Source organism: Podarcis vaucheri (assembly GCF_965113315.1).
Source record: "Podarcis vaucheri genome assembly, chromosome: 15".
Taxonomy (NCBI): domain Eukaryota; kingdom Metazoa; phylum Chordata; class Lepidosauria; order Squamata; family Lacertidae; genus Podarcis; species Podarcis vaucheri.
In genome coordinates, this window is record NC_138753.1 from 9,200,456 (window position 1) to 9,214,683 (window position 14,228).

Genomic DNA, 14,228 nt, shown 5'->3' on the forward strand with positions numbered 1-14,228 from the left:
GGCTGGGTATAGACTTCTGCGTTTTGCAGGCTCATCTGTCCTGGGTGCTTTTAAGTTGAGATTCCTGCCTTGCTAGATGACCTTTGGGGGGTCTCTTCCAACTCTATGATTCTGTGCTCCCCCAAAGAAGGGGACACGGAACCAGCACTCATCTACCTGTGTGTCTGTAATTCTGTTCTGCAGGACAAGAAAGATTCGTACAAGCCCGTCTGCAACATCCCGGTCATCACATCACCCAAAGAAGAGGAGAGGCTCATCGAATCTGCAATGAAAGTGGGTGCTTTTCCTTCTAGGTCTTGTTCTTGAATGTCCAGAGATGGGGAATTCGTGGGTTGGGGTACCCCAGGAAGACCCAGAAAGGGGAGATAGAAGGCTTGAGCCCTTGACTCACAATATGCTGCTGAACCACAGCTCCCATCAGTCTCAGCAAGTGTGGCCAGTGGCCAAGGATGATGGGAGTTGTAGTTCAGCAGCATCCAGAGGGTCAAAAGGATCCCCACCATTTTAACTTTCCACAGTGCCCTGGAGCCAGGGGTGGGGAACCCCAGACCCCGGAGCCAGGCGACTCCCTCCAGACCCCTCTGAGCTCCCGCCAAGCCAGACATCCCTCACCACCTCTACTTCACACCCCTGAGTGTTTTTTCCTGGCTGGAACGTGTCTTTGAAGTCCAAAAATGCTCCTTGGGGGAGACTACAGGGAGTGGCATGTCAGTGTGTGTTGAAACTAACTGACTACACCAGGGGTCAGCAACCTTTTTCAGCTGTGGGCCGGTCCACTGTCCCTCAGACCATGTGGTGGGCCAGACTATATTTTTTTTTGGGGGGGGGATGAATGAATACCTATGCCCCACAAATAACCCAGAGGTGCATTTTAAATAAAAGGACACATTCTACTCATGTAAAAACACACTGATTCCTGGACCGTCCACAGGCCAGATTGAGAAGGCGATTGGGCCACATCCGGCTCCCGCGCCTTAGTTTGCCTACCCCTGGACTACACAAAGGCAATATTTGCATGTGTGGCCCTGCCTACTTTTGTCTCTGGCCCCGCCCACTACTGGCATTTGGCCCTCAGGAGGTTAGCCAGGAGGGAATGTGGCCCTCAGACAAAAAAAGGTTCCCTTTTACTGTTTGTGGAGAAACAGGGAGCCTCCTGGCCACCCTTGGGTGTGTTTGCCGCTGCTGCTGCTGCTACTACTGACAAATAGGCTCAAGAAAGTGCCACACAAAGGGGGCTCACCAGAGACTCCTTTGCCCAGGAGAGGCCCTGACTGGGCAGCGTGACCTAGCCGTCTTCTTCCTCAGTCTGTAGAGCCCGAGACTTAATCTCAGGGTGGTGGGTTTGAGCCCCACATTGGGCGAATGATTCCTGCATTGCAGGGGGTTGTACTGAATGACCCTTGTGGTCCCTTCCAGCTCTATATTTCTGACACTTCCCCTCTTCCTTCCAGCCTGTGGTGAAGCTGCTGTATAACAGGAGCAACAACAAGTATTCCTACACAAGGTAAAGTCTCTGCTGTCTCCCTAAGACGAGGCTGCTGGATCAGGCCTGTGTCCCATCTAGTCCAGCATCTCACGGTAGTTTGAGAAATATCTGACACCTTCCCCACAGTGTTGAACAGTGGCGTAGCGTGGGTTGTCAGCACCCGGGGCAAGGCAAGTAATTTGCGCCCCCTAACCCGTGGATTCGCGCCCCCTAACCCTAACCCCCAGATGTTGCGCCCGGTGCGGCCGGCCCCCCCTGCACCCCCCACGCTACGCCACTGGTGTTGAATTTATTGTTTCTGGTAGTAAATGTGAAGGACAATGAACCCGGGCTTATTTCATATTTATTCCATGTTGGTTTCAGCTGGAGCAAACCTCTCTCTCTTATTAATATTTGGAAAGGTTTGATTTAATTGCTGTGCGAAACAGCACAGCTCTCCCAATTTAAATTTAAAATACTGTGGAGGATAGGCAGTTAATAGTCTGATAAACAGCTTCCTATTTATTTTATTTGCCCATCAGTCCTAGCATTGTCCACTCTGACTGGCAGCAGCTGCCTACAGTCTTGGCCATACATTGCCCTGTTACCAATTCTTTTCTTTCTTTTTAATTTTTATTTTAACTGGAACCGCTCAGCCTGTTCTTATTGAGTACCCTGGGGCAAGCGGATCTTCCACTGCTCACTTGGTCTCCTTCAGATAAAGAGTGTGAGGACGGGTTTCTTGTGCTTCGGATGTTGAGCATGTGAAAACTAGCATCGTGTAATGGGGTTGAAGTTTCCAACTAGGGAGCCCTAGGTTCAAATACCTACTGAGCTGTGAATCTTGCTAGGCAGCCTTGGGTCAGTCACCCATCTTCTCAGCCCAACCTACCTGAAAGGGTTATTGTGAGGATTAAAATGGGCAGAGGGACCTCTGAGCTCTCTTTTTTTTGGGGGGGGGGGCGAGGCAGAATCCAGATGTGAAAAAATGGTTATTTACTCAATTTATATCCTGCCCTTCCTTGCAAATGAGCCCAGGGTGGAAAACACATCATGGCAACTTCTTTTTACAAAGCATTCTGAAAACAGTTAAAACATTCAACCAGTGCTTTCAGGGTTGCCAGGAACTGTGTCTTTCAGCCATCAAACACCTGGAGGAAACAGGAATGTTTTTAACATCCTCCTGAAAGTCAATAACGAGGGTGGGAGACATAACTCCCCAGGGAGGGCATTCCACAAACAGGGGAGCTGCCACCAAAAAGGCCCTGTCACAAGCCCATGATCCACATACGTCATTCCTCTTTTTTTAAAATCATTTTTTCAGCACTTCCGACGACAATTTGTTGAAGAACATAGAATTGTTTGATAAGCTCTCCCTCAGCTTCAACGGGAGAGTCCTCTTCATCAAAGACGTGATTGGGGATGAGATCTGTTGCTGGTCATTCTACGGTCAGGGGAGGAAGCTGGCCGAAGTCTGTTGCACATCCATAGTTTACGCTACAGAGAAGAAGCAAACCAAGGTATGTTGACCTTGTGGTTTCTGTTGGGGGGCGGGACTATCAACACAGACATCCCTTTCTGTGTGGCTTCTTCTGAGCAAATTTCAGGGGAGGATTTTACGGAGCCTCCATAGGCCAGGGAAAGAGCCTATATCAAAGCACAGGTAAGTAAAGGTAAAGGGACCTCTGAACATTAGGTCCAGTCGTGACTCTGGGGTTGCGGCGCTCATCTCGCTTTATTGGCCGAGGGAGCCGGCGTCCAGCTTCCAGGTCATGTGGTCAGCATGACTAAGCTGCTTCTGGTGAACCAGAGCAGTGCATGGAAATGCCGTTTACCTTCCCACCGGAGTGATACCTATTTATCTACTTGCACTTTGATGTGCTTTTGAACTGCTAGGTTGGCAGGAGCAGGGACCGAGCAACGGGAGCTCACCCCGTCGCGGGGATTCGAACCGCCAACGTTCTGATCAGCAAGCCCTAGGCTCTGTGGTTTAACCCACAGCGCCACCTGCGTCCCTCTCAAAGCACATGGATTATTAAGTTATATATGGTCCAAAGCACATGTATTGGACCATATATAACTTTATAATCCAATAAGAACATAAGACAAGGCTGCTGATCAGGCCAAGGGGTCCATCTAGTCCCGCCTCCTGTTCTCACGGCGGCCTGCCAGATTAATTTATTTCAGAAGATTTGTACACATCTTGATTGTAAAAAGCAAATCTAAAAAATCTAAAACAACAAACATGCAAAACAGTAATATAAAACTTTCAAAAAGTTAAAATAAGAATAGACCAAAGCAGTCAAGGGAATTCTGGGCATTCTTGCTTTGACTGTCCCCACTGCATTTGACTTGCAACAGTCTGAAGAAGGGAGGGTGTCGTGTGAAACAAAAATGGGGAGCAGGGTGCCAAACTTCACACACCAGTGTCCCACTAACCAGTCCTTGGGGACAGGGAAAGCCGAGCGCTCCAATTTGACGTGTTTGTGCTTTCTTTTTTTGTTTTTCCCCTTGAATTTTTATTAAAGCTTGAAAACACAGTATACAGAAATAATTTTTTTTAAAAAAAGAAGTATACTGAAATAAGCACAAATATCAAGCATTTTTAAACATGAAAATTAAAAGAAAATAGAGAAGAGAAGAATAAAAGGAGAAAACTTCCAATTCTCTGTCTATGAGCTTTAAAAATTTGTGCAAAATTCTTAATTCATAAGAACATTCAACTCTTCCACTTTCCATAGCCAACCGTTTTTTTACTCTTCAAACCTGATACTGCACAAGTTCATTTTCCTTATTGTTCAGAAAGCCCCTGATGGGTTTCCAATCATTAATAAATGTCAACAGTGATTTTTCTCTTAATTAAGCATGCCAACTTGGCCATCTCAGCCAAATCCATTAATTCCAACAGCTGTTCTTCTATAGCAGGCAATAATGAGTCCTCCCATCTTTGTGCATGTAAGCATCTCGTCACTGTGATCGGTGAGGGCTTTCTTTTTGCGAGATTCTGCTGCTCCTAGTTATGGCGAAGGGTGTAAGGCGCTTTGGCAGAGGCAGAAGCTACAACCTCTTTCCCTGCCCTCAGGACCCCGGCTCTTCTCTTGCTGCCTGGCGCAGTGGAGCGAAGGAGGCAGCTGAGGAGTCTGGGATGGGGAAGCAACTAAGCCCTTAACTTAGGCTTGTATTTACTTGAATAAGATTCAGCAGCAGGGCAGGGGGAAGTAGCTGAGAGGACTTGCTCCCTCTGGCCTCCGTTATTAGTATTTATTAAATTTGCTTGTCTCTTTTTTTCTTTGCTATGGCAAGTCAAAGCAGCTTATATTTTAAAAATCCATACATTAAAATAGGTGGTGGTGGTTATTTTCTGTTCTTGTTTGCATTCTGTGTTTTTATCTTGTATTTTTAGTCTGTGGGTTGTCCTGAGATCTACGGCAGAAGGGCGGTATATTGTTGTTGTTATTATTATTTATTAATAATATTAATAATATTATTATTATACCACTCTATACCTGGGGGTCTCAGCGCAGTTCACAGAATAAAACAAGTTCAAGATATAAAACCACAAAATACATAATAAAAATAAAAACAACAACCCAATACCCCCCCAAAACCCACCACATTTAAAAGGGTATAGGATGTAAATCAGATCAACCAAAGGCCTGGTTAAAAAGGAACGTTTTTGCCTGGTGCCTAAAGGTGTACAATGAAGGCGCCAGGCGAACTTCCCTGGTGAGAGCATTCCACAGATGGGGAGCCACCGCAGAGAAGGCCCCGTTCTCGTGTTGCCACCCTCTGGACCTCTCGTGGAGGAGACACACGAAGAAGGGCCTTAGAAGACGATCTCAGGGTCTGAGTAAGGTTCATATGGAAAAAGGCGGTCCTTGAGGTATTGCAGTTCAATAAGTAATAATAATGCATGAAAGCATCCTACTCACTCTAAAAGGCCATAGCTAAAAAGCCAAAGGCCTGGATAAAAGGGAAGGTTCTTGCTTGACACTTGAAGATACGTAACAGGGGTGCCTGGCAAGCCTCCTTGGGGAAAGCGTTCCACAAACGTCGGTGAAGAAGGGTGATCTTTGGTGCGTTTGCTCCTCCTGGTAACCCCCTCGACTCTTTTCTCCCTCCAGGTCGAGTTCCCTGAGGCCCGCATCTACGAGGAGACCCTGAACGTCCTGCTGTACGAGACACCCCGGGTTCCCGACAACTCCCTGCTCGAGGCAACCAGCCGGAGCCGCCCCCAGGCCTCCCAGATCGAAGACGATGACGGCAGCTTTGAGCTGCGCGACCGCGTCCGTCGCATCCACGTCAAGCGCTACAGCACGTACGACGACCGGCAGATAGGCCACTAAGCCGATGCAGCGCGGGGCGGGGGGAACTCGCAAGGGATGACGCCCTTTCCGCAAGGGTCCGGCTGGCTTCGAAGCAGGGGAACTGTCCTCTGCACCTCCACTACTTCCAACCCTGCCTCCCCAAGAACGATTCTGTGCTCGGAACGGTTCCTGCCCTGCGCCCAAGCAGGCGTTCCTTCATCGCGCCGGAGCTCCGCTTCACTTCTGATTCCGGCAGCACAGATCAAGTTGCTCCGAGGGCCTGCAATCCACAATGCCAGCTTCCAAAACCTTACCAGCCGTAATTGTTCTTCTGAGACAACTTCTCTTCTAGAAGCTGCTGAACAACTTATTTCTGGCTTGAGAAGAAGCTGCGGTTTCCTTCCTTCCCCTCTGAGAGTGGTTCTTGCAGGGGGGAAACCATCTTGGGCTGGGTGGTCTCATACTCTGCTTGGGGAACCCTCTTTTTTGTTTGTTAGGTTTTTAGAATCTAGGTGCTGAGGATGGCGAGCAAAAGCCGAACACTAGTTTTCCTTATGTAGGGCAAACACTACACACATCCGTTACAGAATGCTCTTTGCCAGAGCTGGAAGAATTTCAGCCCCGAAGCCTGACTTAAATATTTTGTTACGTGATGCCAAGGAACAATGGGAAAGCCAACTGGGACTGGTTTCTGGTGAAAAGTGAGCCCATCCTCCTACCCCGGTCCTGAAAGGATTGCGTGTCCGGCGAGGTGGGATGGAGAGGCAGAAGAGAAACGGGGGTGTAGCAAAATGCATCCTTTTTCGATTTTGCCCCACAAACCGTTTGAGGAACTTACGCATTTTGTGCGTGGGGAGGCAGTGCTCATCCAGCAAGTTTGCCTGCCTCAAAATGCTGTTCCTAGTCCTAAACATCTGCTATTGGTCAATGGGCATTATCATTAGATCAGAGGGCAGGAGCTCCTTTTTTTGCTTTCCAGAGTTATGTTCACTCTGAGTTGATTTGTTGGGGGGTGCGGGCCATGGCCCAAAGTGGGTGAGGCCACCCCCTCTACCTCCAACACCCTGCTCCTCCATCCCTTTTCCTCCCTTCATAGCAGACTGCTGAGAGAGAGAGAGGTGGCTCTTGCCATGAGACTGAAACGACCCCTTGTAGAGTGAGACAAAGTGCACATTGGTGGCAGTGGTGGAGGGACAGATCCATTATACTGTTTGCTCAAGGTGCAGATTCACTATAGAAATACAGTGAAAAGCCAGGGGGGGCAACGCCCTACTCGATCGCCAATCAGTTCAGTTTGGGGAAAACAATCACATTTTTATACTGCATTGTGTTTGCGGCAGTGAATCCACACCACAATGAGTGTTGTATGCAAGATGGAGATGGAGGCAAGGATGGTGCGGGGGGGGGGGAGAGATATTAGGCCAGGTGGGGGGGGATACTTTTGGCCCCATGCTGCTGAACCACAACTGGCCCCTGGCCATTGGCCATGCTTCCTGGATAGGCCTTGGTTCATACTGTATGGGAGCAGTGGATGATGGGAGTTGTGGTCCAGAACATCTGGCAAACACCACTATCCTGGCCACCCAGCCAAAGAGCACGCGAGTTGAATTCTCCATGGTGACTGCTAGCTATGCTCTATACCTCCCTGTTTAATCAGACCTCATTGCAGGCTACCCAGGCCAGGTGCAGGGAACGGTTTGCCCCTCCGGATGTGGCGGAACTGCAACTTCCATCAGCCTCGGCAAGCGTGGCCAGCGGCCTGGGATGATGGGAGTTGTAGTTCAGCCCAAGGGCCAAAAGGTCCCCCCCTGTGTGGTCCAGGCCAGGAGGTACTTTGAGGTGCATAGGAGTGAGGAGGGCTCCTTCCCCACAAGTATAGGCTGGACCAGAATTTGTGGGGTCACTGGTAGCAGCGGTTAGCGGGTTGTTAACCCTCGGTGGTTAGATGGTGGTTTAATTTTCACCCAAGGTAAGTCGCTGCTTCTGGTTAACCCATGTTTGGCTGAACGTGCAATGGGTTATATATCCGGTAACTCGGATCATGACACCTTGTGCTCCTGGCACGGAACAAATAAACAATATTCTGTATCACACAGGCCTAATTTTCTCTTGTAACCTGTATACAATCATGGAAAGATTTATATATATGTTTTTGCATTTTTGTGGAAAGGAGCAAGCTACTAAGAAAGGCACAAAAATCCCATATCCTCTTGCCCAGCTGTTGCTTGTAGAACTGACTATTGAGAGGAAGAGCATGGAGACATTCAAGGTTTTTCTAAGTATCCATGAGGGCTAGAAACATGAGGTTGGGATGGTGTTTTAAAACTGAGGCTTGATTCTGAAGCCCGTGCTAGATTTCTCTGCTTGGGCATGACCCTTTGCATGTATTTATTGACTTATTTTACATATTAGATACACACCCCTATTTGGAAGGCCTCAAGACTTCACTGCAATGGCTACCAATATGATTTTCTTTAAAAGTAAAAAAAAGGGGAGATTCTTACGGAATTGCTGTATGCAATACCCAACCTTCCACTTGCAAAAAAAATGGATGCAATTGCCCCTTGATTATTTTTAATGTTCCAATAGGGATATTCCGCCCCCTCCCCATGTCTTTCAAAAATGCTGTAGAATTAGATGTTTTCTGGCAAATTCAACATCTGCCATGTGTTCTCCTTTTTTTGCATCACCCAGTGCCAGAATGGAGCTTCAAAATACATCAGAGCCGAGTGCAATCACTGCTTACTCATAACTCAGCCATTCTTTCTCCTGCCCCCTCTCTCCCCATTTTTGAGCTATTTTCATAAGCATTTCCCAGGAGGAAAGAATGCAAGCCTCTCAACACAATTTTTCTTCCCGTTAAGACAAACGTGGGTCTTAAATGGAAAACGTTTTATACGTTGGTTGGGTCTGTAATCATTTTAAACAGAAATTCACCCAAGGCCCTGCCTGCCTGCTGCAGGTGGCCTGTATGTTTATTGCAAGTGCATGAAATTATGATGACCAGGATGGAAATACCTGTTCTGTCCTCACTTTTGCAAGGTCTGGGATTTGTCTAGTTGAGTGTCCAATGCACAAGTCCTTTCTATATTTACCGTATTTTTTGCTCTATAAGACTCACTTTTTCCCTCCTAAAAAGTAAGGGGAAATGTGTGTGCATCTTATGGAGCGAATGCAGGCTGCGCAGCTATCCCAGAAGCCGGAACAGCAAGAGGGATTGCTGCTTTCACTGTGCAGCGATCCCTCTTGCTGTTCTGGCTTCTGGGATTCAGAATATATTTTTTCTTGTTTTCCTCCTCCAAAAACTAGGTGTGTCTTGTGGTCTGGTGCGCCTTATAGGGCGAAAAATACGGTAATTCTTCAAACTCCAGAGGAAATCCAGTACCAGCCCCCTAGATGTTTCTTTGGACTCCAACTCCCATCAGCCCCAGCCAGAATGGCCGGCAACCAGGGATGTTGGGAGCTGTAGTCCAGCAGCATCTAGAGGTCCTCTGTCTTTGCAGGCACCCCCGTTCTCATTAGGCAGATGTGGAGAACCTGTTGTCTAGCCAGGTTGTTGCCGAACTACAACTCCCATCATCCGTGGCCACTGGCTGTGCTTGCTAGGGGCTGATGGGGACTGTATTCCAGCATCTGGAGGGTCAAAGGTTTCCCACATGTGCTTGGCCATGCAGAAGGTCACGGGTTCCACCTCTGCCATCTCCTGGTAAAGCGAGGAATGTTCACCCTCCGAAAACCTGGAGGGCCACTTCCAATCAGTGCAAAATAACTGAGCTAGCTAGATGCTGGTCTCAAATTCAACCCCTGGCATCTCCAGTTAGGGCTAGGAATTTTCTCTGCCTGAAAAGCTGCTACCAGAAAGTGTCGCCAATGCTCTGCTTGATGGACCAATGATCTGAATCCTATTAAGGCAGCATCCTATGTTCCTTATGTGTTCGAAAACTTTGGCAGGCTAGCTGGCTTAAATAAGGCTCGCCGTCTCCTTCCCTGCCTCAGCTCCCTTGGTCCTCAATTCCACATCCTTAAAAACCCACTTTAAAATCCCCAGAGGCAGTGATGGGGCAATGATGGGAGATTCAGTCCCGCAGCATGTGACGGGCCGCTGGTTGCCTGCCCCGGTTTAGAGATTGGCGATGAAATGGCATGTTTAACAGTTGCACGAAGTACTTGGCAGGGCAGCTCACGCCTGGCTTACTCAGCCAGCTTACTCAGAAGTAAATCCCATTAAAAGAGCAAAATGTGATTTGCTCGAGGCTGCACGATTGTCTCCTTGGCGCTTTAGTGCTCTTTCCTAGTTTGCTTTAAGCTTTAAGAACTAAATTACATTCCCTGTCAACAGTGTCTGCAAACAGCATAGAAGCCATGAGATATTGCGAGAGCTAAAAAACCCAAACAGAAACAAATTTGGTGGTTTGCTGATGATGCACATCTTTGCTCTTTGATCCTTGGAATGTGCTGTTTTTTTAGGACCCATCTTATGACTGAAATGTGTATTTAATAAAGGGTTTCCCAGGCGATCTCAGATCCAGGTGCTTCTGACATCAGAAGAATGTCATCCTTTGGATGGTTTGGCTTGCTCTGGGAACCTCGTGATGATTCCTTCATTGAACAGGATGACAGGGCTTTTGTGGTGGTGGCCCCAGCTGAGATAACCAGTTGCTTTCAGAGGAGGTCTGCCAAATTTCAGCATCTTGGCCCTTTTGAAAACTGAATCTAAAGACTGCTCAACTTAGCCTTTATATTAGGGCTAGCCAATGTGGTGCTTGCCAAATATTATGGTCTTCCCATTACCCTTGACCACTGGCCATGCCCTAAAGGCTAGCAGGTTTATTGTGGCATAAGCTTTTTTGGTCTGCTGAGCCCACATGAATGCTTGTCCTCAGTTGGAAGATATGTACACAGAGAGAGAGTAACTGTAGGGAAATTGAAGCAAACTGCAGAGGCCCAAATGGCCGTGAAATCCAACAAGTTTGCTCTGCGATACCCTATACTAGAGAAGCACAGTGAATTTACAATGACATAACAGTGATGACACAATCTGGGTTGCCCTGGGCAAGATAAGCGACTAACAAATTCAATAAATAAAATACCGTATTTTTTGCACCATAATACTCACTTTTTTCCTCCTAAAAACTAAGGGGAAATGTCTGTGCGTGTTATGGAGGGAATGCCTACGGGTGGCATGCCTACGGATTTTCCTCCTCTAAAAACTACGTGCGTGTTATGGTTGGGTGCGTGTTATAGAGGGAAAAATACGGTAATCTTCCTAGTTTTGTTATGCTAAGTTGACACCTGATTTAGGATACAAAACCCTGGTGCTGATCGAATCCTAAACAAAGAGTCAAACCCCAGATGGGTGGGGTATTATTACAGTATTATTATTTATTAAACTTCCAGTGGTGGTGCTGGAACATCTCAGTAAGCTGTCGCTCTCAAAACTTGCATTTTAAAGTTAGTACTTTTTCCACACCCACCAAAAAAAAGAAGGGGGAAAAAAGGACATGGTCCTTTTCTTAAAGTAAATATACTTTTCTTAAAGCAATTTATTTTTAAATACTGCTTTTTTGTTTTTGTTGATGATATTTTAGTGACTATTTCTAACTTGTAAATATTTGACTGTTTTCAGAGATAGTGTGCAGAGGTTCAGAGTGTGTTTGCTCACTTGGAAGCTTCTCCTTTTGGCTAGCAATTAGATAGCAATAATATCCTTGGCAGGAGGAGAAGTGTTAAAAAAAAGAGAAAGAAGTGAAAGCTTCTTCGAAGATCCAAGCTCCCTTGTCGTTTTCAAGCTGAAAGGAAAGTTTATAGCAAACAGATGGCAACGCCAGCCTTGGGAGGACAAGTGGTTTGAGCTTTCCACAAGAAACAGGACTCGGATTTCCATTCAGGAACGTTAACGAAAGTCAGAGTCCCTCTGCATTTTTATTATTGTTCATTAAACTTTATTAATTCTCAAGAAACATATGGCAACCACACCAAATAGCTAAATACAAACATTATAAACACCTGTCATGTAGAACCATTAATATTTCACCATACAGAAAAGCTATTTTATTCATCCACATTTATTCTGCGTTTACTCTTTCCAAATTCAGTTAGAGGATTCCATTTATCTTTAAAATTTCTTCTCTCGGCTTACCACCTCTCGCTGTCATGAATTCTGTATGTTGCATCGTTGTGCAACCTTCTGGATTTTCACTAACCATCCTTTCCCTGTTGGTGGTGACCCATTTCCCCACCCCATTTTGCTGGGAATAAGCCCCACTGAACGCTGTGATCAGGTATAGGATCATGGGCTTGATGAGGAGTCCAGTGTAGCTTTAAGCTGTGCACTCCTGCACTGATAGTTGTTGCTTGGATGCAGTGACACATCCCTTTACCTGCTCTGCGTCCCTCAAGAACAAGAGGGGATGAGATCAAAAACACGCATGCATGTTATATACCCTGGCTGCACCGATGCCAAACTGGAGGGATCAGTTGAAAAAGATCCGGTAGCTGTTGAGCATTCCATGGAGGTGGCAACATTATTCCACCTTCGTCTCCAAGAAAGATGGCTGTTCATGTCTCACATGAACAGTATAACCTGGTGAGAAATGGATGGTGAAAATCATTTTGATGTGGGGAGTCTAAATGCAACCGGAAGTAAAAATCACTTTGTTTTAAGAGCATAAGGAAGATGCTTCTGCTGTCACAGTGACTGTCCAGGCAGTTCTGGGAACCTGGAAAGCAGGACAGGAGCACAGCAAGGCTCTCCCACTTGGGATTCCTTGCTACTGATGTTCCTTAGGCATCCTGAAAAGCACTGGTACGCAGGATAAGACCCTACCTGCCCGCGGACTGTCTCGCCAGAGTGGTGCACGCTCTAGTTATCTCCCGCTTGGACTACTGCAATGTGCTCTACGTGGGGCTACCTTTGAAGGTGACCCGGAAACTGCAATTAATCGAGAATGCGGCAGCTAGACTGATGACTGGGAGTGGCCGTCAGGACCACATAACACCGGTTCTGAGAGATCTGCATTGGCTCCCAGTACGTTTCCGAGCACAATTCAAAGTGTTGGTGCTGACCTTTAAAGCCCTAAACGGCCTCAGTCCTATATACCTGAAGGAGTGTCTCCACCCCCATCATTCAGCCCGGACACTGAGGTCCAGCGCTGAGGGCCTTCTGGCAGTTCCCTCATTGCGAGAAGTGAGGTTACAGGGATCCAGAAAGAGGGCCTTATCGGTAGTGGTGCCCGCCCTGTACAACACTCTCCCTTCAGATGTGAAGGAAATAAGCAGCTATCCTATTTTTAAAAGACATCTGAAGGCAGCCCTGTTTAGGGAAGTTTTTAATATTTAATGCTGTATTGTTTTTAACACTCGATTGAGAGCCGCCCAGAGTGGCTGGGGAAACTTTGCCAGATGGGCAGGGTATAAATAATAAATTATTATTATTATTACTTAATTCCTTCCCCCTCTTCCTCCCCATTTGTTTTATTTACAGCTTCCTGGATCAACTTCTCTGGATTGCGAAGTCCTTTAAGCAGGTTACAACCCCCTAGGAAAGCAAACAGCTGCCGGTTAAAAAGAGAAGTGGCATTATCGTGACCCCTTGCCCATTGAAAGGAATTAGGGCTGATTCCTTGAATTGGTTGGTTTTTCAACGAGAGGGGTGGAGGGGAGAGAGAGGGACGCAGTTCCTTTGCTTTTAGTTAGTGTAGAATCCTAGATCCATAGAGTCCTATGGAAGCGATCCCAAGGGGTGTCTGGTCCAATCCCCTGCAATGTGGGAGTCTCAACTAGATCATACATGACAGGTGTATGATCAACCAGCTTGAAAACCACCGCGGAAGGAGAGGCCACAACTTTCTGAGGGTGTCCATTCCACTGTCAAACAGCTCTTACTGCCAGAAAGTCCTTCCCAAAACAACAACAACAAACCTGTGGTTACGTAAAACATACTCAGTAAACACACAAGACGTAACCGGCTCTACTTCTGAATAAATAAGGAATACTATTCATTGTATCAAATTGTAGATTTCAACGGAAGCCTCATAAAGTTCAACAAAGAAAGCAGAAGTCCCAGTGGATCAGTTCATGCTCTAGTCCATGCATAAGGTCTATTCTACCTGTCTGTTCAAAGAGTCCAATAATCCACATGAAGGGTTGTTACAGTTCCGCAGAATCCTGTCATGGAGTCTAAGACAAGGATTTCCTGAATATTAGCCTTGTTTCACCATCCTAGGCTTCATCAGTAGAACAGGCTCATATGTAATATTACAGGATAGTGGATCTTATACCGTAATAGTGGTTCCTTATTTATTAGAAGTACAGCCGGTTACGTGTTGTATGTTTATTGAGAAAGTTCTTCCCAGGCATGACGCCTTGCCCCCCGCAATTTAGGGGGCCCAGAGCCATGTGATGCCAACACACCACGTGCCCCGATTCTGGCTAGAATATTCCAGCCTTCTGTTCTC

The 14,228-nt window shown here is 46.8% G+C and overlaps 1 protein-coding gene across 1 annotated transcript in view; it reads left to right on the forward strand.

Moving 5' to 3' along the window:
* TNFAIP1 (TNF alpha induced protein 1) overlaps positions 1–7,863 on the forward strand; it is a gene marked incomplete at its 5' end in the record, with an annotated part of 9,848 nt that extends 1,985 nt beyond the window's left edge. Inside the window, 4 exons of the mRNA XM_082200176.1 lie at positions 77–273; positions 1,452–1,504; positions 2,790–2,985; positions 5,590–7,863. Coding sequence (XP_082056302.1) covers positions 77–273; positions 1,452–1,504; positions 2,790–2,985; positions 5,590–5,811 — 668 coding nt within the window. The 3' untranslated portion in view covers positions 5,812–7,863. The remainder of the gene's footprint in view (positions 1–76; positions 274–1,451; positions 1,505–2,789; positions 2,986–5,589) is intronic.
* Between the last annotated feature and the right edge of the window lie 6,365 nt (positions 7,864–14,228).